The sequence below is a fragment of the Squalius cephalus genome (assembly GCF_949319135.1).
Source record: "Squalius cephalus genome assembly, chromosome: 17".
Lineage (NCBI taxonomy): Eukaryota > Metazoa > Chordata > Actinopteri > Cypriniformes > Leuciscidae > Squalius > Squalius cephalus.
Window position 1 is genome coordinate 20,061,246 of NC_137138.1, and position 23,951 is coordinate 20,085,196.

The window sequence follows — 23,951 nt, forward strand, 5'->3', positions numbered from 1 at the left end:
TCACCTGATTCTGATACTGCCATTTTGCGCGGAGCGTCCGACTGTTAATAGGAAATTGGAATTGTTGCTTCATCAAAGATGTCATCGACGAGATCCTGAATTTTCACATTTCGGACCACTGCTGCAACTGTCTGACTGGGATAATCTCCATTTAATAGTTCATATTCTCAGCAGCGCGTGCATTTAGCCTATATACGTTAACGCGAAAGCGCGCTGAAGGAATTTGGAAAATGATGCTTGGTATCAAATTCCGTGATGCACCTACTTCGCTCATGCAATGAATCAGGGCGAGATTTTCCGCGGCTAGACATCAAGAACGCTCCAATTGAACCGGTTTTGCTCCATTTTCGTTCGCAGTACGCTTCGTTTAAACAGCAGTTACATGGTTAACCGGCAACACCGGAGGCTAGCGAGTAACACGGTGTCCTTTTTGCGCGTGCTGAACGGGTAGGCCTATTTAAATCACGATCTGTCATTATATTGTCATCATTTCAGCGCGCGGTGATTGCCGTTATCTGAATGTCAGAGCATCCTCGCCCGTGTCCGGTTCGTATCAGGGTAGCGCTCTCCGCAAGACCGACTAAACCCACGGAGCAGGCTCCCACACACACCCCTGCAGTGAATAGATCTGTTTGAGGGACGATTTATTGAAAATCGTAATATGTCGGGACAGTCCATCACGGACCGGATCGCCGCGGCTCAGCACAGCATGACCGGATCTGCCATCAGCAAAGCCGTGTGCAAGGCCACTACGCACGAAGTCAGCGCGCCCAAGAAGAAGCACCTTGATTGTAGGTTAAAGCAGGGGGGGAAACGCAGCGAAATGTCACCCGTTGTGTTTTGCACTGTGCTTCGGCTTCCATTTAGATTCACTGCTTGCTGACCGATCATTTGCTGTTATTTACAACCTTACCTATAATCACAGTAAATTAGCCTATTTCTTGACAGCCATTATAGAGATCATTTCATCAATTCACCGAAGGTCACCGTGGCACGTTCACAGTCCGTAATGCTGATTAGAATGCGTGATTGACACACTGGCCAATTTGCGTACGACAGGGACCTCATGACCGTTTTTATTTATTTATTTATTTATTATTTTTTTCGAAATACATTTAAATCAGTTTGATATTATGCATGCCACATTTGAGATATCACAACCAGATGCTTATTAAATAATTATGCAGAGTCTTATGTAGCCAACGTGTAGGCTACTTAATAATTTTAAGGCTGATTCCTTATAGGAAACATACAATGTCAAGGGCATAGCATGATGAAGATTAGCTCGCGTACACAATGCAAGGTGCAAATTGCTCGTGACTTAAACCTTTATTCATGTTTTTAAAGGTGTTGTTGCTATTTCTCCATTGTTGACTTACAGTGTTTGCTATCCTAGTCTGAGTCATTGAAGGTGACAGCAGTATCAATGCAGTGATGTTTGTAGCTTATCATATTGCATCACCTTAATCTGTTTTAACTGAACATATGCTGTGTTACATTTGTTAAGGTTAATGCAGAAAGTGTCATTGTAGATATTTATAGCCTATTTACAGATATGAGTCACAATGACGGAGATATTTGATTCTGAAATCGAAATACTATTGCTAATTTTGGCATGGTATGACTGATATTTGCATTTGCGGTCAGTTTTTTTTAATCATACCCACCATTGTGAGGATGCACCTTCCTTTACTGGTCAAAATTAGCTTTTTTTCAGTTCACTAATAATAAATAAGTGTAGTTGATTAATGGAGCAGATTATCAATTAAGCTGTCAGTTAATGAGTCCAGAGCAGATGTCCTTTGGGAGACATAAAGAAAGCAGCCTGCAGATCTAATAAACTGCCAGCCTCCTACAAAGTAATAAAGGTAGCAGGTGTTCTCTGAATATGTGCTAGCATTCACCGACACAGGTTTTATTATCAGTTAATTAGGGAGAAATCAAGTGTAACTTTTGAGTAACCGCTATTCAAGCAATGTCATGTTAGATAGCAGACCGGCATCACTATGGATTGTTCTATCATGGTGAAACAGCTCATTTCTGGCAGTTTACCTTAATATAATTATGAACCACTGAAGTAGACAACAGATAAACATAGTAGGTATGAAATGTCTTTTTGAATTTGAATCATATTTGATGGTTAAATTGTACAAAGCTATAGAATGAAAGATGTTTTCCTTATATCAATGTGGTATGTGGACATCTGAGCAAAACAACCTGTTTATTGAACATTTGGTTTGGTGTTAACAGTGAGTTAGTACTCACTAACTGCTCCAATCCTTCTGGGAAGGCTGTACACTAGATGTTGGAACATGAATGCATGGATTTGCTCCCAGAAGAGCATCTCTGAATCGTAGTCAGCTTTCCAATTCATCCGAAAGGTTTTCAAAAGGGTTCAGGTCTGGGCTTTGTGTAGGCTATTCACAAGACTCACTCATAAATAATTTCTTTATGGACTTCACATTCATTGGTACACCAGATTCTACTAAAAACGTTTAAGTAAATTGGATGATATTTCTTATTTTACTTATGCACCTGTTAGTAATGGGTGTAGCTGAAATAGCCAGACCTGTTCCATATGCATAAAATATACACTGCCTGGCCAAAAATAAAGTCGCTGTTTGGATTTAAATAGGCAAATATTGGATAGTCGATAGTCTATGTGAAGAGTTCAGATGCAAAAGCCTCTAAATGCCATCTGAAATTTGCTTATTGAATGATCATTTTTATCAAGCTTGTATAGTTAAGTTCAGTAATTTCACTTAAATTACAATTAATAGGTAATCTTCATTGCCATTTAAGTGAAATTATTGAATTTAAATATACGAGCTTGATAAAAATTATCATTCTAGAAGAAAATTTCAGATGGCATTTAGAGGCTTTTGCATCTGAACTATTCATGTATATAGTCTATAGTCAAATATAGTCTATGATTGGATCATTATTTCAGTGGTTATTATGTTTCTAGCCTATGATATGTGTGGGAACATTCCTTCTAACCCTAATTGTTGGAGTGTGTAGCTTTTCATTTCTTAAACAACCATGTAGGAAGACACATCACGGCCATATTCCAGGATGGCAATGTACAAATGTATCAGACTCAAATTGTAAAAGAATGGTCCGGACCTTAAATTCATTGAAAGTCTTGGGAATGTGCCGGAGGAGACCTCTTGATGTAAATAAATGTTGTGGTATTATTTCCATCAAGATTTTTGGTCAAGATCTTGTATTGACAATGCAAGACTCAAGCACTGTAAAGTCTCCTCCAGTACATCCCAAACAGGGTTTTTTTTTTTTTTTTTTGGCTGGGAAGTGTATATATATATATATATATACACACACACACACACACACACACACACACACACACATATAAATATTTGTTTTTATACATTTAAAAGTTTGGGATCCATAAGATTTCTTAAATTCTCTTATGCTCGCCAAGGCTGAATTTATTTGTTCAAAAATACAGTAAAAACAAGAGCATGTTGAAATATTATGATGTAGAATTATCGGCATAATTACTCCAGTCTTCAGAGTCACACGATCCTTAAGAAATCATTCTAACATGCTGATTTGGTGCTAAAAAAAAACATATTATTATAAATGTTGAAAACAGTTGTGCTGCTTAATATTTCAGTGGAAACATGATACATTTTTTCAGGATATTTGGTGAATAGAAAGCTCAAAAGAACATCGTATATTTGAAATAAAAATATGTAACTTTCGACCAATTTAATGCATTCTTGCTGAATAATGTAATAATGTAAAAATCTTTCTGACCCCAAACTTTTGAACTGGTAGTGTATATCATCTAATGAGTAGGCCCACATACTTATTCAACCACAATGTAATTGTTCTGGATCATGTAAAGTCATTGTTCCTGTCCTGTTTTTGCACAGATCTAATGCACTGCACCAATGAGCTGAACGTGAATATACCTCACTTGGCTGACACATTGTTTGAGAGGACAGCAAATCAAAGCTGGGTGGTGGTCTTTAAAGCTCTCATTACTACACACCACCTTATGATGTACGGCAATGAGGTAAGAGTCTCTGGCTGAATTCTTCTTCTTGTCACTTTCTCAGTGGACCGTAGAGTGTCACAAAATCAATGTAACAGTACTTGCCAGGGCCATTCTATCAGATTTTTGAAGTATTAAATCTTTCGGGTTGTTGTGAAACTAAAAATTTCTTGTTTTTATATTCTTTCTGAAGGCATCTATTGTTATTATTCTACCCAGTTTGCTTTATTGATCCCCCTTCACTTGCTTGTCTGTATCTTACATTTCATCATCCAGAGGTTTATCCAGTACCTTGCATCAAGAAGCACACTCTTTAACTTGAATAACTTCGTAGATAAAGGCGCATTACAAGGTATGTTTAATAATGAATACTTCAATATAAGTGCATTCATGGACCAGATTTATGCTGCATGTCTAAAGCATTGAACTTCTCTTCTAGGTTACGATATGTCCATCTACATTAGACGTTACAGCAGGTATCTGACCGAGAGGGCTCTGTCCTACAGACTCGTTGCAGTTGATTTCACCAAGATGAAAAGAGGGTATGGGGCAAATATTCCATAATGAGACAAATAAGACAAATTGCGACATTTGGAACGGCAGCCTTTGAAGGTGTACAGTTGTGGTCACTGGTCACACCTTTCAGTTTCAACTATGTGTAACCTCACACCATCAATATGTTTTGCGCAGGACCGATGGAGTGATGCGCACGATGAGCATAGAAAAGCTGATGAAGACTCTACCTATCATTCAGAATCAGCTGGACGCTCTTCTGGACTTTGAGGTACAGAATACATACACTATGTTTCAGTTTTCAGATCTAAAATTGAACATTGTGTGGGAATAAAACAAGAATGCATGATATTTATCAGTATTTTTGTAGGTAGAATAGTGTAATTATGACCAAAAGCTGGAATACACTACATTATAGTGTACACTATTCGGCAATAGTTGCCGAATTTCTGCACCAGTCTAAAGATTTTGTGTGTTCGGAGTTGACAGAATTAACAGAAAGTTGTGTAGTGTGTTCCTGATTTAAATAAACATCTGGGGCCGTATTCACAAAGCATTTTATCTTACCACTAGGAGTACTCCTAAATCGCACTAAAAGATTTTAGCTAGGAGTTTTCTCTTAAAAGTTATTCACAACGCCTTTCAGACCTACTCTTAGTAAAGAAAAATGACAACTCCTAAACTAAGAGTGAGTCTTCGTTGCTATGGATGACGTCATTACTCATGCACGAGCTTGACTGAAGTGACCACCTTGATTGGCTGATGATTGTAACGCGGGAATGATTCCAAACACCTTCCCTACGATGATGAGTGACAGGTGACAGGTCTGAGAATGCGTGCGCTACACAAGTAGTGCGAAGGACAGAAGATGATGAATAACTGAATAAATAGCCTAAATGAATAAAGAGTAAGGCTAAACAAATAGCCTAGTAGCCTAATGAAACATATGAGTATCTTTGCAACATTATTGAATTAATCTGTCACTATATGCCTCTGCCTACATTTGCAAAGAGAAGAACATTTTAATTTGATTCACAATGAAACGTTACAATTAGTTTACATGCATACATGTAGCCTAGTTTTGGTTGTTGTTGGTGCATCCCTATAGTTATGCCTACAATGCAGAATTGTTCCCTCGCGATTGCAAGCTCCTGTAGCCGCCGCATACGCATTTCAAAACATCGCAGCGTGAAATGCCACAAAAAGCGGTTTGTGAATAGGTCTTAGTGAGTTAGGAGTCCTCTCGACTTCTTTTAAGCTGTCCCAGACTTAGGTGCTACTTTTAGGGCTAAAATGCTTCGTGAATTACTCTTAGTCAAAAAAATTAGGAGTCCTAAAGTTACGAGTGACACGCCCATTATTTTTAGGAGTTGCTCCTAAATTCGCCAGTTAGGAGCTACTTTTAGCCTTAAAATTCTTTGTGAATACGGCCCCTGATTACTATCTTCAGGACTAGTTCTTTAGTCTGTCTTCTGTCTGTCTCACGTCTGCCCTTCCTTTTCTGCAGTTTTTCACGGCTGTTTTTCTCATTTATCCTTATGAATAAAAACACATATGTTTCCAATTGCAGGGCATGTCGTCAAAGTGTCAGGGGCTAAGATGTCACAATGGGAATATTGTCTTTAAACAGCCCATTGTAGACATTTCAGCAGTAAAGAATAATTTAAATATGTATCAAATATTTATAGGCCTATATATATTTTTGAGTGTTTTTTTAAAGTTAATACTTTTATTCCACAAAGACATATAATGTTACAAAATATATATATATCATTTCAAGGGGTGGTTGATTATGATTTCACTTTTCTAACTTTAGTTAGTGTGTAATGTTGCTGTTTGAGCATAAACAACATCTGCAAAGTTACAACGCTCAAAGTTCAAAGCAAAGGGAGATATTTGCTTTTAAAGAAATGGCTTTTTAAGGACTACAACAAACGGCTGGTAGGGACTACACAACATTCCTCCCGGGTTAGTGACATCACTAACCCAAAAATGTACATAAACCCCGCCCCCAGGAACGCGATTTATAGATTATCATGACAGAATATGCTAATCAATGACTAGAAGATAACTACACATAAGCTACCTAAATTCGTCAACTAACCATTCAGAAATGTCCTGTTGCATTCTACATGTTGTCACTTTTTCTTGAGTCTCTCCATCTTTGTCTGACTCTGGTTTGAACATAAAGGCTGAAATCTTTTTGAAATTTTCAGTGCATGTCTGTGTGAGGTAAAAGGACACCAACTGTTGTAGCTCCGCCCCCTGTGCCAATTTTAACATGCTATATAAAAATATCTGTGGGGTATTTTGAGCTAAAACTTCACATACACACTCTGGGGACATCAGAGACTTATTTTACATCTTGTGAAAAGGGCATTATACCACCTCTTTAAATTTTCTGATGAATTTTCTGTTCACAGAAAATCATCACAGAATCCTTAAAAAAATGTATCACGATTTCTACAAAAATATTAAGTAGCACAAATGTTTCTTCAGCAGAAGATCGGTGTATTAGAATGATTTCTTAAGGATCATGTGACACTGAAAATTCAGCTTTGCATCACAGGAATAAATTACATTTTTAAATATATTAACATAGAAAACAGTAATAGTTCACAATATTACTGTTTACTGTATTTTTGATCAAATAAATGCAGCCTTGATGACCATAAGAGAATTCTTTCAAAAACAAAACAAATATTACCATACCATACCATTTTGAATGATAGTGTGTTTATAAATATTCTATAAATATATATATATTAAAAAAAAACACTCACATTTAGGGAAAAAAAATGAATTCAATTAAAATATTTTGAATTAAAAAAAATTGTAATTGAACTAAGTTACAAGATATAAAGCACATGAAATCACTCAGACAGTCTTCCCTAACCTGATATTTATGACAAACAATCCTGTTTTAAACATAATTCAACCTTTGAATTGAGTTGACTCTTGCCTGAATGTATACCAGTGTGGTTTTACAAAACACAAATTTGTGCAATCAAAACCTTACAGCTATTGAGATACATCCCTTGTACCCATTATGGTGCTTCAGATGTGGCTTTTGAAGCAACAGCAGGAGAGTTTGGAAGCTTGAGATTGCTTGATGATTTATAGACGCCTAGTAGGAATGCAGAGAAACGGCAAGCTGGCATTTAAAGGCTCATGTTTTGATTACATTTGTGATTTTGTGCTTCCCTGTAGGCCAGCTCTAATGAACTGACCAATGGGGTGATCAATTGTGCCTTCACGCTGCTCTTCAAGGACTCTATCCGCATCTTTGCTGCTTACAACGAGGGTGTCATTAATCTGCTAGGTAATACATTCACCTCAGAGCTTTGTTTCCATGTAATTTCGGTAATTCAGTGTGCAGCGCAAAAGCCGTTGGTCACAGAAGCTTTTATATATGAATATATTATATGTATTAAAAATATATTTTGTTCTTCAAAGAGAATTGCAACTTGCTAAATTGACTTTTTTCTTCACTTCAAAGAGAAATATTTTAATATGAAGAAGAATCAATGCAAAGAGGCGCTGGAAATATACAAGAAGTTTCTTATCAGGATGACCAAGCTCTCAGAGTTTCTCAAGGTGGCAGAGGTAACACATCTCCAGATCTAATCCATGCATGGGATGGTTGGGCTCATCTTATTCAGGCCCTTTTTTGCTAAATGTCCCTCTTGCCTTTTGGTCCAAGAACCTGTATCGGAGGTCCCCCCTCATGCTGCCTGTTCTGGTGCCTGCACTGCATGCCTTAGCAGAAAGTCTCTCTATCTATCTGTCCCTCTCAACAACAGCAAGAACAGAGCTATGACACGATTGCAACGACAGTCCTTTAATGTGCAAACGATGAGTTGAACCTTTGTTTTGCAGTTTGGATACGGGCACAGTTGTCAATTTGGCTCCTAGGAACTATTGGATAAACAATTGCATAAATGACAAGATAAGATAAGCCTCAAAGATAAAGCTTTGCTACTGTAGAGACGAATGAATAGCGGGCACCTGATATTTTTGACAACTGTGCCAGTGTGATGGTTGGAATTTAGCTGTTTACTTTTGTCTGTAAAGCCCATTATTTTGATGTGTATGGAGGCATACATTGGGGAAAAATGCTAAGCACATCCTTCTTGAGTTTTTTGTTTGGTTTCTTCTCTTTTTGTTAAATCCTTTATTTTGCTTTCTGGCTGAATAATATGACTCTTCAGGAAAAGGGTGAAGTGCTATCCAAAAACTGACTAAAGTTGACTTTAAGAGCACATTTCTTTCTTTGTATAACAATGTGTGTATGCCATTTGTTTTTCTTGTCTTTTTTCCAAAGTCAACATTAGTTGTGTGTTTCTTTTGGATGTTTCTCACCTAGTCATGTAAATATCTCACCATTGACCTACAAGTGTCTTTTCACTCATCATCTACTACACCATCTCCAGAACCTCAATGTCTCTGTGTGTGTGTGTACATCCAGTCGTCCATTCTCTCTTTTTTGTTCCTCATACACTGCATGGAGTAATGGCTCTTTTTCTTAATTCTTCTTTCTCCCTTCTCCACGTGCCTCGGTTTTCTCTTTTTACCGTTTGGTTTCACGTTTTGTTTTCCGTTCTCCCTCCCTTCCTTTTCTTTTGTGTCACAGCAAGTTGGAATTGATCAGGTTGACATCCCAGATCTCTCACAGGTTAGTGGTGCATTTCATCTCAGTTTCTCTCATGTGGCTTCACCCTGATCTCTCATTCACGCCTCACCCCATAGACCATCATCCCCAGCCCTGATTTCTTTTGATTTCCCCCTCATCTATCAGACTTTTAGGATAGGGGCCTCAAGAAACTTACTCCATACCCGCGCACTCCCAAGGAATCAGATGTGCTGTTTTGCATTTTCTGTTGTCGCCAGAGGTAAATGGGTACCAAAGCTATAGTCTATGTGAATTTTTACAGGTGCTATCTCTGATAGCCGTTGCCTTGTTTATAGCCACATTTGATCAGTAATGAAAAGTCAGTTAAGGTCTCATTAAAGCTTAGTGCTTGCCCCTCAAGCCACTATTTCTTACTGGCATATACCCATGAGAAATTTGACTGCTTGTACTTCCAAAAGCCACGTTTTCACCGTCTCTGACACTCGCATACGACTGAGCGCAACAGCGTTTATCCTCCGCTTATTCACCAACACTATGGTTGGAAGGAATGATTGTTTGTCCACAAATCTCGTTCCAGTGCTTATCATTGTAAATAACTGTTTAACAATTCTAGACTTAATTCTACAGAGTATTTAGTAAAAAAACTCACGTCGTGCTTATAGTTTGATTGGAATACACAACAACCGTTGCATACAGGCTAATCGCAGAAGTTAAAATATTCAAATCCAGTCCGCAAATTTGGCGTCCCGTGCAATTTTCCATTGGAAATGAATGACTTCCGTTTGAACGGTCTGTCGTTTGTCAGAGACAGCGAAAAGGCGGCTTTTACACGGATTGATATATGGCTAAACGGTGCTTGTGCGATGATCTCTGCCACGCTGTACGTGGCCAGTCTGACGTCGCGGGCCACGGGCTCGCTAAATAAAGACATCTCCCAACCTGGAAGCACTCACCTTTGCCATATATCTCTGTACTGGTAGGGTATTCTGCTTGGATAGTTTCTTGGGTAGAACAGTGAATGTGCACCAAATAAATAAGAATGCCTTAAAACTGGAGCTGGGGACTAAATTCTGCCTGGCACCTCACGAAGTTTTATAGTCAGCAGCGCTGCCAAATATAGACCTGGTTTTCCTGCGTCTCTTAACAATTCTGCCAGGGTGCCGGGCATTGACGTCCCCCTTCAGTTTGCCACCATTTGGCATATTTGACATTTTCATTTACATTGGACAGGGACTCCTGAAGGTGTTGGGCTGGCACACTACAAAGTGGTACTTCAACCATGTCAACAAAACATTTTATTGGAAGGAGTGCCTTGTTTACTTAAGCTGAAGCAGTATTCAGAAGGCCTGCGTTCTATTCTCAAGTACTCTATCATTAGCACCATTGATTAGGCTTATTTCATAAGTCCTATTTAAGTGCCTTTTCTTTGCTGTAAGATAGATATTAATCACGGCCTTTTGTATACTCCTGCTCCTGTAGAACCCTTGTCTTAACTTCTCTTCCTTGTTTATCTCTCCTTTAATAGTGTGTTGTTTCGTTGCATATGTTTCAGATTTCTCAGTAGAACGCTCCCGCTATTGTGTCTTCCTTCAAATTACACGTCTGAGAAATCTGCTCTTTTGTTATTCATGAAATTTCCTCCTCTGAATTGGCATGTACACCGGACACAGCTCGTGGCCCAAAGGCAAATGTTGTATAAGAACAGACGCACATGCCCGCGTGCCGAATCCTTTCGGCCGACATTTCGATTCAATTGACGTTGCTCTTTTTGGGCGAAACTGCAATACAAGCATAAAACACTGGCAGCGTGGACTGGTCTCACTCAATGTTTGCCTTTCTTTGGTTAACCTGCTTTGGCTTCCAAGTGTTTCAGATTCTATCAAAATGTCCACGCAGACATTGCAATCAGCACTAAAAGCGGCATAGCTAAAATTTGACTCCTGATTGATTTCCAAGAAATCCAAGTGGAATCCAAAGATTAGCAGGTTCCGCTGTGGCATTTGATACCCGTGCAGTATGTGTGTTTATATCCTGTGCATGATTAGAACAATCTCCTTGTAGGTCAGTCTGCTTTCCGTTTTTCATAGTATTAATTCTTCTCAAGTGATCTCAGTTGACCTCACAGGTCTTAAACGGCCTGTTGGAGAACTTGCATGGGAAACAGATATTGTTTTGCATGTGTAGCTTTTAAGCTTAAGCCCTTTCCACTTAAATTACTTCTGTTGTGTTTCCCCTTTGTTTTCAGAGACTCATAACCACTATTAGGTTCTCTTAGTTACGCAGCCTTTGTGTGTGTGAAGGTATGAGTGTGTGAGAGAAAGAATAAAAGACAGAACAGTAGAATATACATGTAGTTGTTTATGTATGAATTCCTTATTTTTCGATTCATAGTTAGAAGTATGTTAGGTGCAAATGATTGAGTGTGTGTGTGTGTGTGTTTTGTTTTGATCATTTTTTGCTGCTACTTTTAACCAGTTTATTGTGTTGCCTAAAACCTGTGTTGCCTCATCCCTTCTTGACCTCACCACCAGGCTCCCAACAGTCTCTTAGATGCTCTGGAACAACATCTGGCTTCTCTGGAGGGCAAGAAAATGAAAGAGGCCTCTACTGTCAGCAGGTACTTGAATATGTGCTGGGATTCTGTCTAAGGGTCAATGACAAATACATATGTCAGGAATGATGAAAATGAGTATTGAAACTAGGCACAACTGCCAACTAAGCTCTTTGAATTGTACTCTTTGTATTCATGCTTATTCCATATATACATTTTTTTTAAAAAACAATGTTATTTTACAGTCCTGTTGCCCTACTGTAATACTTATTACAGTAATTCTGTCATGACAATTCTCGGGAGATTGGTATGGTAATAGAGATTGGCATGGTAATGGATATGGCAATGTTAATGTATTTGGTCTTGGCGGAATAGATCTGCTACACTGCTGATGCTGCCGAGCAAGTACCGAGACTGGCTACTACCAATACATTCACAGATAATGCTGTGAACATGTAAGACATGCTGCACATGAAACATACATGATTTAACCCCTGTAGCAGATCTATACAGATGGAGCTGGGGGGTATTTTTTTTTATGTTGAGCCACAGCTCATTGGACGCTGATGCAACAGCAACCAATCAGTTGTACCATGTAGATAATGTGATCGCTACCAAATGAGTCAAAGACGTAGCAGCCTGTGCCGTCTATAGAGTTTCATGCCAGAACTAGGTAATTACTAGAACTGGGTAACAACTAGGTACTAACCCTGAACCTACCCCTAAACCTAACCTTAATCCCTGTAGTTATCTTAGATTTACCCAGTATTTTCTTAGGTAAGTACACTGTAAGTACATGCACGTACTGTAAAATAAAGTGCAAACAAAAATGTATACCATTCTCATCCAACATTCTGATTGAATCACTCTAAATCAGTGTTTCTAAACCTTTTTAGGTCTCCCTCATTTTCCACAATATTTAAAAAATGTGTTTCACTCACAATTTCTACTTTTAGCACAATGAGAAAACTGTATATTCATTATAAAAATGCCAGTGAAGTTTTTAAGATTTTATTAATTTACATGAATTTCCACAGGTCTAGAAATCACACTTTTAAAATGAATTAAAATTCAAATGTAAATAATTGTAAGTCATCTTGAGACCCTCTTTGAAATCCACTGCATTTAAGTTGTATGTAAAAATACTTTCGTTACACCTTCAGTTTTCATCTTAATGAATTTATTTTATTTATTAATATTGAGGTTATCCATTTGACATTAATTAAACTTGCCTTTTTATAAAGATGTCAAAATATCTCATATAAAATTTTTAAATTTACAGACTTTGACACATAATTGTGGGGGTCTAAATATGTCCTCTCTCTTTTATGATTTTAATTATTTTTTAAAACAAAATTGCTTTGCTGCATATAATAAAGATTATGTTAGTTGTGCTACTTTTAGTATTCTCTTTATTACAGAAAAAATGCCTCCCAATTAAATCTCGGTCCGTAAGGCCACATAAACATTTGAGACACAAACAAATCTCAAAATCAATTTTTTATCAGAAATTGAAGATATATACAAAGTTCTGTCATGAAACTCTAGATTGTGCAGGCTAATGGGTCCTTAACTCAATCTGCTTGCAATCACATCATTCTCTATAGGGCACAGCTGATTGGTTCCTGCTGAATCAGTGGCCAATGAGCTCGCTGCTCAACTTTTAAATACTTGGTCAGCATTTGCTGTAGCAGTTCTGTAGCATTTCAGAAACCCTCCACCTTCCCCAGCTCCACCTGTATAGATCTGCTATGGGTAATTCATGTACGCTATATTGTACAGCAGTAGCATGTCTTACTTTCTCACAGCAGCATGTTATGTATGAATTGGCAGTAGCAAGTCCCGTACTTGCTCAGCAGCAGCAGTGTAGTAGATTTATTCCGCCAAGACCATATATCAACATTGTCATATCCATTACCATGCCAATCACTCTGAGAGTTGTCATGACAGAAGTTAAAGGTCCTGTTCTTCGTGATTCCATGTTTCAAACTTTAGTTAGTGTGTAATGTTGCTGTTAGAGCATAAATAATATCTGTAAAATTATAAAGCTCAAAGTTCAATGCCAAGCGAGATATTTTATTTAACAGAAGTCGCCTACAGCGAACGGCCCGTTTGGACTACATCCCTCTACTTCCTTCTTTAATGACGTCACTAGAACCGTTTTTTGACTAACCTCCACCCACAGGAATGCTCCCTCAACTCTACCGAAATTCGTTTATGTACTTGCGCACTTCTAATAACTTACTGTGTTTACTCAGCTCTTACGGTGATTTTCTGAAGTAAAACTGACTCTTCATCTTTTGTGTGATGTATAATAAACTTTATTAAACTCATCAATATATGTTTGATCATCATTCGGACCTGGTCCGAAACAGCAGACTTGTAGGCTATTAATAAATAATGGATACATACAAGCAGATGACAAATACGTTATAATAACCGTAATTAAACTACTAAACTATACCTGTTCCATTTCTATACAGCACTCTGACTCTGTAGGCATTATTGTCCGACTCGAAATGAACACCGATACTTAGAGTTTCTGATATTATCATCATTCCGTGAGATGAAATTGTCCTGAGAGACTGAGCGCGAGCTCGTGAGGCTCCGCCCCCTGTGTCGTCCAGCAGCAGCTTATTTGCATTTAAAGGGCACACACTGAAACAGCGCGTTTTTCTGAGCCCCAAAAAATGACAATTTAAACATGCTGTAAAAAATGATCTGTTGGGTATTTTGAGCTGAAACCTCAAATACACACTCTGGGGACATCAGAGACTTATTTTACATCTTGTGAAAAGGGGCATAATACGGGACCTTTAATTTCTGCCCCAGCATTTTAGAAAAAAACCTTTTTATTACCTACAATAATCATACAACTGTATCTATTCAAAAATCATGCTTGGCTCAAAAATCAGGTGCCAGTTTGAATGGGCATGACAGTTCTGCTCATAATCAATATTGTGATGATGATAGTGGTTCCTACAGTAAGGTTTTCCCACTGAAACTTGACTAATTTGCGCGATTGATTTGTTAGTTTGTCTATCAGCCGTGATTAGATGTTCCAGTGAATCATTCTCTTTTTGCATTCATAGGGAGGTGGAGGGTGACAGACTACAGCCTGCAAAGGTAAGATCTAATCTTATTCATTTGTCACATAATTTCTCTGTCAAATTGCTAATGAGCGCAGACTTCACAACAGCATGAAACGTATTTTCAAACTCCTTCCTTTTTGCAAATGTTCATCCAAACAATTACACGTTCACTGAAACTGTCTGCATTAATGTTGTTGGTTTATGCTGTTATTTCTGCTCGGCAGGCTGTTCAGCTCAAAGACATTGGCATGCAGACCCCGACAGTATCCCCCAGCGGGCAGTCTGTGGGCAGTGCCAACAGTAGCTGCACCAGCAGCGGTGCCACCGAGCTTCTGTCCAGTCCACCTGATCTAACCATCACAAACGGGTACATGTTCTGGAGTGTTTCGAGTGTAGTGGCACTTCTATATGAAATACCATTGCCCTGTATTACTATGCATTTATTCACTTAGCAAACACATTTTCCCAAAGACAAATGAGTTAAAAGTAATTGCAGAAGTAACTGTGTGCCCGTTACAAGGTTTAATTGCTCTTTTCCCATTATCCTGAACAGTGTGCACAACTTCACCAATGACCATTTTGATCTCCAACATAATTCCAGCACCCCTGCTCAGACAACCACCCTACCGGCCACTAACAACAGCTGGGGAGGTAATTAAACTGGCCCAAAACTGTCCAGTTTACTATTTCTATATTCTGAGTGTTTTAGCATTTTTCTCTGATACAATTTTAATCTTGCTCTTCTTAAATTCTTTATTACATGGCACATTCTCTACTTCTTTGGGACTCAACTGAGTGAGTATTTTACATATTTTTATAATGAGTTCATTGACTTTTAAAAGTTTGTAATTGTTGGACCTGTGGCGACATGGAACAAATTGCAAAAATATACATAATTTTTATTGAATCAAAAATATACATTGCCACCAGTGTAGTCCAATTCACCAACCAATTATGAACCAGTACTTTTTATTGAATCAAAAACATACAGCCCAACCAGTGTAGTCCAATTCATGAATAAATGATTCTTATGATCCACTTCTTTTTAGTGAATCATAAACATACACCCCAACGTGTGATTTTTTTCCCACAAACCAGTTCAGCGGAAATTCCGCCCTACAGCCAATTCTTAAGATTTTATGGGTCATGTCAATCACAGTACTGATTGCCTACACCAAACACTGATCCCTAAACCTACCCGTCATTGTAACCTTAACCAATAAAATTAGCTGCAGGATTTCTGGTGAAGTGGTTTTGGGGGAAAAATCACACCACCCCAACCAACCAGTGTAGTCCGATTCACGAATAAATGATTCTTATTAAGCGGTTCTTTTTAGTGAATCAAAAACATACAGCGTGACTTTGACTTGTGTAGTCCTATTCACGAACAAATGACACTAAAGGTCCTTGCACACTGAATCCGAAATTTTCGCATGCGTTTTTTCGTATCCGTCATTCTGTGGCTCTAAACTGTCAAAACACCATTCAAACCCTTGGTACGGATGCGAAAAACGCAGAAAATCGAACCCGATTCGATTTTTTTTTTTGACGGACGAAAGTTTCGGAGGCAGTGTACAAGTGTGATTGACATAACGTGAGGGCGTATTTATTTTTTAACGTGCGAAAATTTCGGATGCGAATTTCGGACTCAGTGTGCAAGGGCCTTTAGGAGCCAGTTCTTTTTAGTGAATCAAAAACATGCAGCGTGACTTGTGTAGTCCTATTCATAAACAAATGACACTTAGGAACCAATTCTTTTTAGTGAATCAAAAACATATAGTGTCACCTGTGTAGTCCGATTCACGAGCAAATGGCTCTTATAATCCAGTTGTTTTTAGTAAATCAAATACAGCACGACCAGTTTAATCTGATTCATGAACAAATTACTCTTATGAACAAGTTCTTTTTAGTAAATCAAAAACATACAACGTGGTCCGATTCAGGAACAAATTAGTCTTATGAACCAGTTCTTTTTAGTGAATCAAAAACATACACCCCAAGCAGTGCATTGATTTACGGACAAATGACTCTTATCAACCTGTTCTTGTCAGTGAATCAAAAACATACAGTATGACCAGTGTAGTCCGATTCATGAATAAATGACTCTTATCAACCTGGTCTTATTAGTGAATCAAAAACGTCCCCATTCTAAGTACGAACAACTCTTATGTCTTAGGTTCTTTTAATGAATAGTTGAAAAAGACGAGTTATCAATTTGAATCAGTCTGAAATACTTCCCACAAATACAAATCGAAATCTGAATTGAGAAACTGATACCCAGCCCTTTATATTTGTCTCTGCATATTGAACTGGAGTTTTATCAGCTTTAATACTGAAAAATAATTGCCTTGTTTTTATCTTCCAGATTGGCTTTCCCGTAGGAGCACTTTTGAAGCCCACCCTCTCCTCGCAGGTCCAAAGTCAAGGCACACAGTTCTACAATGGAGGAAAATTACTTACTAATGATCTGGATTCGTCCTTGGCCAATCTTGTGGGCAGTGAGTCTTTCAGTCCTCTCATTTATTTTGTTTCTATGGCAATTAAACATTAAACGACAGACCGTGATCCCTGTGCTCATAATGCATGTTTTATTTGTCATAGATTTACATTTTGGAGGACCCCCAGCCAAAAAGTAAGGCTTTTACCATGCAAAGCGTATGATATTTTAGGTTTATTGACAAGATTAACAATCATTATTGCAATGTGTACATCTGTAACAGTCTGACGTATGAATATGTTTTTTTTAGGCCTGAAGTTCATTGGACTCATTTGGAGAAAAAAGCGTCTGGAGGTTCCCACTGGCAGTCTAAAGCCATGAATGGGACGGCACCCTGGAGCCACACACACCTGGCCCCTGCTCCCATACCGATGCCACAGATGGTATGGCAATTTACTCATTGCTCAAGACATGCGCCTGTTAGAAAATTTCAGTCTGCTTATTCCGTATAATATGTCTGAATACAATATGTATGCGATTTCAAATCCAAGAGACTGTGTACTACATACAACACTAAATAATTTCTGTGTGATTCTTAGTAACGTCTTTGTCTTTCTCTCTTCTGCATGTTTTTGTAATGATACAGAATGGAATGATTTATACTGGCTATGTAAGTCCTGCTTGAACATAAACATGACTGAATCAACTAAATTCAAAGAACTATCAAAATAAATGAGTTGCGCACGCTTAATTCTGACGTTTTTCTGTCTGTCTCAGGCACCAGCTCCGGTTGCATTTCCGATGACAACCCCACAAGTGCCTGTGTATGGGATGGTACGTGTTTCAGCTTGATAATTTTGCTCGGGGTTCAATATATTTACATAACTATTTTATACACTTTTGTTCAGAAGTATGGGGCCGGTAAGGTGTTTTAAAGGGATAGTTCACTTTGAAATTAAATTTTGGTATGTTTTAGCTTACCAGAAGGGCATCCAAGATGTAGGTGTCTTTTTTTCCACAGTAGTTTCAATTTTGATATTTTTAGGTCAAACTGTTCTTGTCTGACGGTCATATCATGCAGGTCTATGGTCACCCCCTCAAAGAGCATGCACAGAGTCCAAATTAAAACAATTCCCCATCGTCCAAATTAAACAATTCCCCATCGTAAGTACACATTGATGGCCTAAGACACGAAACGAGCGGTTTGTGTGAGAAAACGAACAGTATTTATATCGTTTTTACCTCTTATAACACAACCACGTCCAAGTGATCTGAGGGCGCGGGCGCTTCCTGGTGTGTGTCGTGTGCGCAGACTGGTGCATAGATATATATACACTAGATGTCGCATTAAAGACATTCGTTCCAATGAACTGCCGTAGCCAAGGCGACCTCTAGTGTATATATATCTATGCACCAGTCTGCGCACACGTCACACAGCAGGATGCGCTCGCGCCCTCAGATCACTTGGACGTGGTTGTGTTGTAAGAGGTAAAAACGATATAAATACTGTTCGTTTTCTCACACAAACCGCTTGTTTCGTGTCTTAGGCCATCAATGTGTACTTACGATGGGGAATTGTTTAATTTGGACTCTGTGCATGCTCTTTGAGACCGTGACCATAGACCTGCATTAAATGACTGACAGACAAGAACAGTTTGACCTAAAAATATCAAAATTGAAACTACCGCGGAAAAAAAGACACCTACATCTTGGATGCCCTTCAGGTAAGCTAAAACATACCAAAATTTAATTTCAAAGTGAACTATCCCTTTAATGCAGTAAAAAAAAAAAAAGCGAAATTATGAAATATTATAATTTAAACTGTTCCCTAATTTAATTTTAAATCAAATGTGATTTATTCCTGTAATGGCAAAACTGAATGTTCAGAAATCATTCAAATATGATGATTTGGTGCTTAAGAAACATTTCTTATTATTTTGTGGAAACCCTGATAAATTTTTTGAGGCAGGACCCCTTAGACATAAAATGAAGTACTCAAAGTACTTTTAAGTTAATATTTCAATAATTTAGCGACACATCTGCTGATGTCAGTAATATTTAGTTGTAGTTGTTGTAATATGTTTTAACTCTAATTATAAAATTAAGATATATTACGGTTGTAAATTACAATTATAATATACAATTGTACTGTAAAATAAAAAAATATATATTTGATAAATGAAATGAAATGAAATTTGCTGCGTGCTTCACTCCAAAACACACTACAGTTATTTATTAAACTGGAGCCTTTGATTTGATAATCGCGATTATTGTGAAGCCACCATTTTTTCTTGTACATTCAATATAATTATAAGCTATTAATCAACTCATGAACCCCCATGTGGGAAACCCTGCTTTGAGGAACAGAACGTTTAAAAGAACAGCATTTCTAAATAGAAATGTTATAAATGCCTGCCACTTTCGATCAATTTGCATCATTGATGAATAAAAGTATTAATTTCTTCCAAACTAAATAATATTAACGACCCGAAAAGTCCGACACTCACGCTGAACTTTTTCGCTGCTCTATAGATTCCTCCTCCTGTGGGGCAGATGGGGTCAATGCCCTTGATGGCTCCCCAGCCTATGATATATAACCAGCCCATCCTCCGCACCACCAATCCCTTCACCCCAATCCCTGGAGCTCAGGTACTCCCGTCCAAGAGCGTCCTCACTTCTTACATCAAAGGCTGTTCTTCTGTACGTACCTCTGCTTGTGACCTGTGATAATAAGATGCCTTTTTTTTCCAGATGCACTTCATGTAGCACTGAGGAGCATGTTGAACTGACACATACGCCCGAGGAAAAACATCAACCAATCCAAAACCAAAAATGGCAAGGCAGACATGAGAAACGGTTCAAATGGCTCAAAGAGACAGAAGATGTTCATGTGGCATTTTACCCCTTAGCCCGTGTGTTTGTAACATACTCCCTCCATCCAACGACATAACAGTCCTCCGTCATTTTACATGTTACCTTTAATTTCTAAGTGTCAAAATTTAGTGTTTTTAGGCAGCCCTCTTTGATGATGTCACTGGCTGATGCAAACGGAATGACAGTGTACAGTGAATTGCAGTGGAATGAAAAGTTGTCATGATGTCAAGCCCCTCCCCTTCCCCCCTGTTTGGAAAAGTGATTGTTGTAATTGTGCACACTTGAATCAATGTTTATAATGTCTAAACCAAGCCAAGGTTTTGTATGCACATTGCCTGAATAGTGTTTCGAATCAACCACTGTCAATGTTGATTGTGCCACAGCGGATGGCATCTCAATTTCTTGAGTCTTGGAGAAATGTGTACAGGTCACTTTTCGTACATTTGTCTTGTCCCCAAACATTTTGGATTTCACCTTAAAAGTTCGATTTGTTTCTACATGACTTGTAATGCCTCATTCAGGTATGGTAAAGGTATGGCTGTTTGGATTAAAGTAAAATACAGCAGTATGTTTCTGTATGGAAATGATACCATTTATTAAATATCTGGCAAAAAGTGCATGTCAGATACCAAGGCAATGACTATGGTTGTGTTCAAAAGTGCCCCATATACCCTTATATGGTGCATTATTTGAGGGGACAGCTGTTTATAGTGATGTCCAAAACCATAGTATTGGACATTATCAAGTGCACTCATTCACTCCCATAATGCACCTCAATAACGAGTGTACAGCCAATGCACACTCAACAGTTAGACGCTAGAGAATACATACACTCAGCGTATTTGACTCATTCAGTTGAGAACATCAGTGGAGTAATGTAGGGAATAGTGATATATATCACTATTCTGGTTCCATTGTTCTGAAGGTTAAGACAAGGCTCAAGATATTTTCACGTTTTATTCTTTGACATAAAATACAGCAGTACTTGTCTAGAGAAACAAGTGGCTAAATGGGACAACAGAGGTTGTCAGGGTTATTAGACTTCATCTAATCTCTAGTCCGCTTTCACAGACTTGCGCTCTTGCAAACTATTCTTACTCAAACATTCTGGGAAAAGGTTTTTTAAATAAAGACTGAAAGAGTTGTTGGAAGCTTAGTGGTGGTGACACTGAAGTCATTTGACCGTGGTGAAGTTCGTTTATAGCCTAGCTTTTTACTTCTGGCAACTGTATTTAGGTTTCAAAATTCATAAAAGTTGAGTTCATTTGTTAAGATTATCATGATGAACAAAAATGTGTAAAGAATCATATGCTTTTGTTGGTCACAGGGCTCATTTTCTGAAATAATTCAAAAGCCAACTTTTCAACTGAAGCTTAAAGGGGTCCTATTATGCTTTTCCACTTTCTGAAATTATTCAGAAGCCAACTTTTCAACTGAAGCTTGAATCCTATTATGCTTTTCCACTTTTTAAACTTTAGTTAGTATGCAATGTTGCTGTTTGAGCATAAAATATCTGCAAGGTTACAAAGCTCAAAGTCCACTCCAAAGTGAGATATTTTATTTAACAGAATCCCCTTTACAAGAACTTTATGGAAAACAGCTTATTTGTGTAGCTTTTGTTAGCTCTTGCTTTTGTAAGACGGTTCACCGCTCCTTAGGAGAATTAACCATGGTTTTGTGATCGATTACTGTTTGTATTACCTTAGTTTTCCGACAAATATCACGATTAAATGGTGGATAACATCGTATCTATAATGTAAAAGAAAATTACAAACATGCCACTCTGAAACGCCCTGTGAAATCCGTGCTTGCAAAGTTTGTGCATGAAATCCGTTCTACACAATCCTCTTCTTCGTTAACATTGTCAGGGTCTGAATCGGACTTGAATTGGTTTGAAATTGACATCCTCAATATTTACACTAGAGAAGAAATCGCAGTTATGGAGGTGCAGGACATTTCCCGAACACATGCTAAACACTGCCAATCACAACACACCGGGCCAGCTAACCAATCACAGCACATTTCGTATTTCAGAAGGAGGGGTTTCATCTAAATCGGCGTGTTCGAGCCAGACTGGGGAAAGAGGTGCAGTAATAATGTAAAATATGTGAAAAATAATGAATTTTTTTTTAACAATCAAGCATGAAAACATATTCTAGTACACCCCAAAAACAAGGCATAACAGGACACCTTTAAAAGAAAACCACCAGAATACGTGGCTACTTTCAAACGGCTAGCAATGGAGAAAGATGCTTTTTGGCTAATTCGCCAATGCTAACCAGTCAACACTTTTGTGCAGCCCAACATTCAGTGGTGGGCAGGACTACTTGGCCGACCAAACTCATATTTGATGAAGCTGGTGGAGTGTAAAGAGTACCTGAAAACCATACTTGAGTAAAAGTACAGATTCCTTACAGCTAAAATTACTCCAAGTTACAAGTCACCAATTCCAATATGACTTGAGTAAAAGTATCTGATTTTAACAGGAAAGATGAATGTGTATTTAAATTGGGTCATTTATGTAGTAGAAATGTGAAATTATTTTAGAAGTTGGTGCCTTCTAGACTGAGAAAAGCCAGAAAATGTATTTTTGGCTCATGTGGATAAAAGACAACAATTCCCAGAATGCACTTGCTTCGCTGCCCTACGAGGCCACTCCCAAACCACGCCTACCAGTTACAGAGGGCAGTATCGGAAGAAATGATACAACTAGGCAACTAAAGACGCCGTTTTATCGTGAGATCCCACGCCCTATGGGCGGGTTGAAAACATGCGGAACTAGCTCGTACTACTGGCTGTAGACTCGAGCCTCTGGCCAAAAAAGCCTCCGATGACGCAAAATTAAGATTTTTGCGTCATCTGAGTTTTTTTTCCAGACACACAATACAGAAATCTCTCATCTCAGGGGGACATGAGGGAGGGAAGCACGGTCATTCTACTGATACAAAGCTTAATACTAATCGGTGAAGTATCCCTTTAAGTATTTTACTTGTACTAAATGTAAGCTCAAGACGCACTAGTTCTCGACATCTAAGAGGCATGCCAGTGAAAAACAAGAAACAGCTGATTTGTCAGAGGACAGCAAACATGTTTATTTTCTAAAATCAAAATAAAACTGAGCACCTCAATAAAACTCAATATTGCAATAAATCTAAGTCGATACGAAAGCCTCTTAAACGTCTACAAACAATCTCAGTTAAGCTCAAGTGCTCAAAAAGGCCACAAGTAAACCAATATCCTAACCAAGTTCTCTTCAATTTAACAGACAAATAAAATATGTTAAGTAAAATGAAATAGTCAAAGCCTACTTGCACTGGATGTGCTAGTTTCGGCCTCTCATATATAAAACACCTTGCGATTCAGCAACTATCTGCTAATGCACTTGCATTCGCGTAAAGTAGCCTTGTTGACAAGTTTGGATGAGTTATGCTTGCTACAGACTGTGAGATTTCAGCAATCCTATAAGGTCATTACTAATCATGGATCTAATAAACTTGGGTACGTCATGTATGTAGACTGTACGATGATGACACCTATTAAATTGTAGGCTATGATGCAAATTAGGGTAGAAAAATAAAATGTCATTAGCATGTGCTAGTGTGAACAAATAGACTGACACTTTGGAATTTTCAGACACTTTGGAAAATTGTGGTTTATGTGCGCTGAAAAAAAAGGAGAAGCGATAGAGGAGAATACACGGTCATGGCTAGGGAAGAGGCCAACTTGGCATGCAAATTTTGTAAGTGGAGCTTGAGGAAAGTAGTTTTAAGTTTTAGCGCCATGTCGCATTGATCAATACACCGTTTCGTGTTGGATTTTTATTGGCT

At 38.2% G+C, this 23,951-nt stretch overlaps 2 protein-coding genes across 3 annotated transcripts in view; one reads left to right on the forward strand and one right to left on the reverse strand.

Moving 5' to 3' along the window:
- The first annotated feature begins 2 nt into the window (after positions 1-2).
- Positions 3-21,279, forward strand: LOC307174456 (phosphatidylinositol-binding clathrin assembly protein). 2 transcript variants are annotated; one of them, XM_079898275.1, is made up of 19 exons: positions 3-791; positions 3,903-4,045; positions 4,301-4,376; positions 4,464-4,566; positions 4,715-4,808; positions 7,748-7,859; positions 8,037-8,143; positions 9,171-9,212; positions 11,702-11,787; positions 14,814-14,847; positions 15,038-15,180; positions 15,367-15,464; positions 17,195-17,311; positions 17,415-17,445; positions 17,561-17,693; positions 17,897-17,920; positions 18,028-18,084; positions 19,783-19,899; positions 20,002-21,271. In XM_079898275.1, the coding sequence occupies exons 1-19, from the start codon at positions 662-664 to the stop codon at positions 20,014-20,016; spliced, it is 1,662 nt and encodes a 553-aa protein (XP_079754401.1). In that variant the 5' UTR covers positions 3-661; the 3' UTR covers positions 20,017-21,271. The 2 variants fall into 2 exon arrangements, with proteins under 2 accessions (XP_079754401.1, XP_079754402.1); XM_079898276.1 differs by lacking the exon at positions 9,171-9,212 and having other exon boundaries at positions 20,002-21,279.
- A 2,498-nt stretch (positions 21,280-23,777) lies between these two features.
- Positions 23,778-23,951, reverse strand: part of phka1b (phosphorylase kinase, alpha 1b (muscle)) — a gene marked incomplete at its 3' end in the record, with an annotated part of 22,496 nt that continues 22,322 nt past the window's right edge. The window contains exon 29 of the mRNA XM_079847347.1: positions 23,778-23,786. Within this exon, the coding sequence (XP_079703473.1) occupies positions 23,778-23,786 (9 nt within the window). The remainder of the gene's footprint in view (positions 23,787-23,951) is intronic.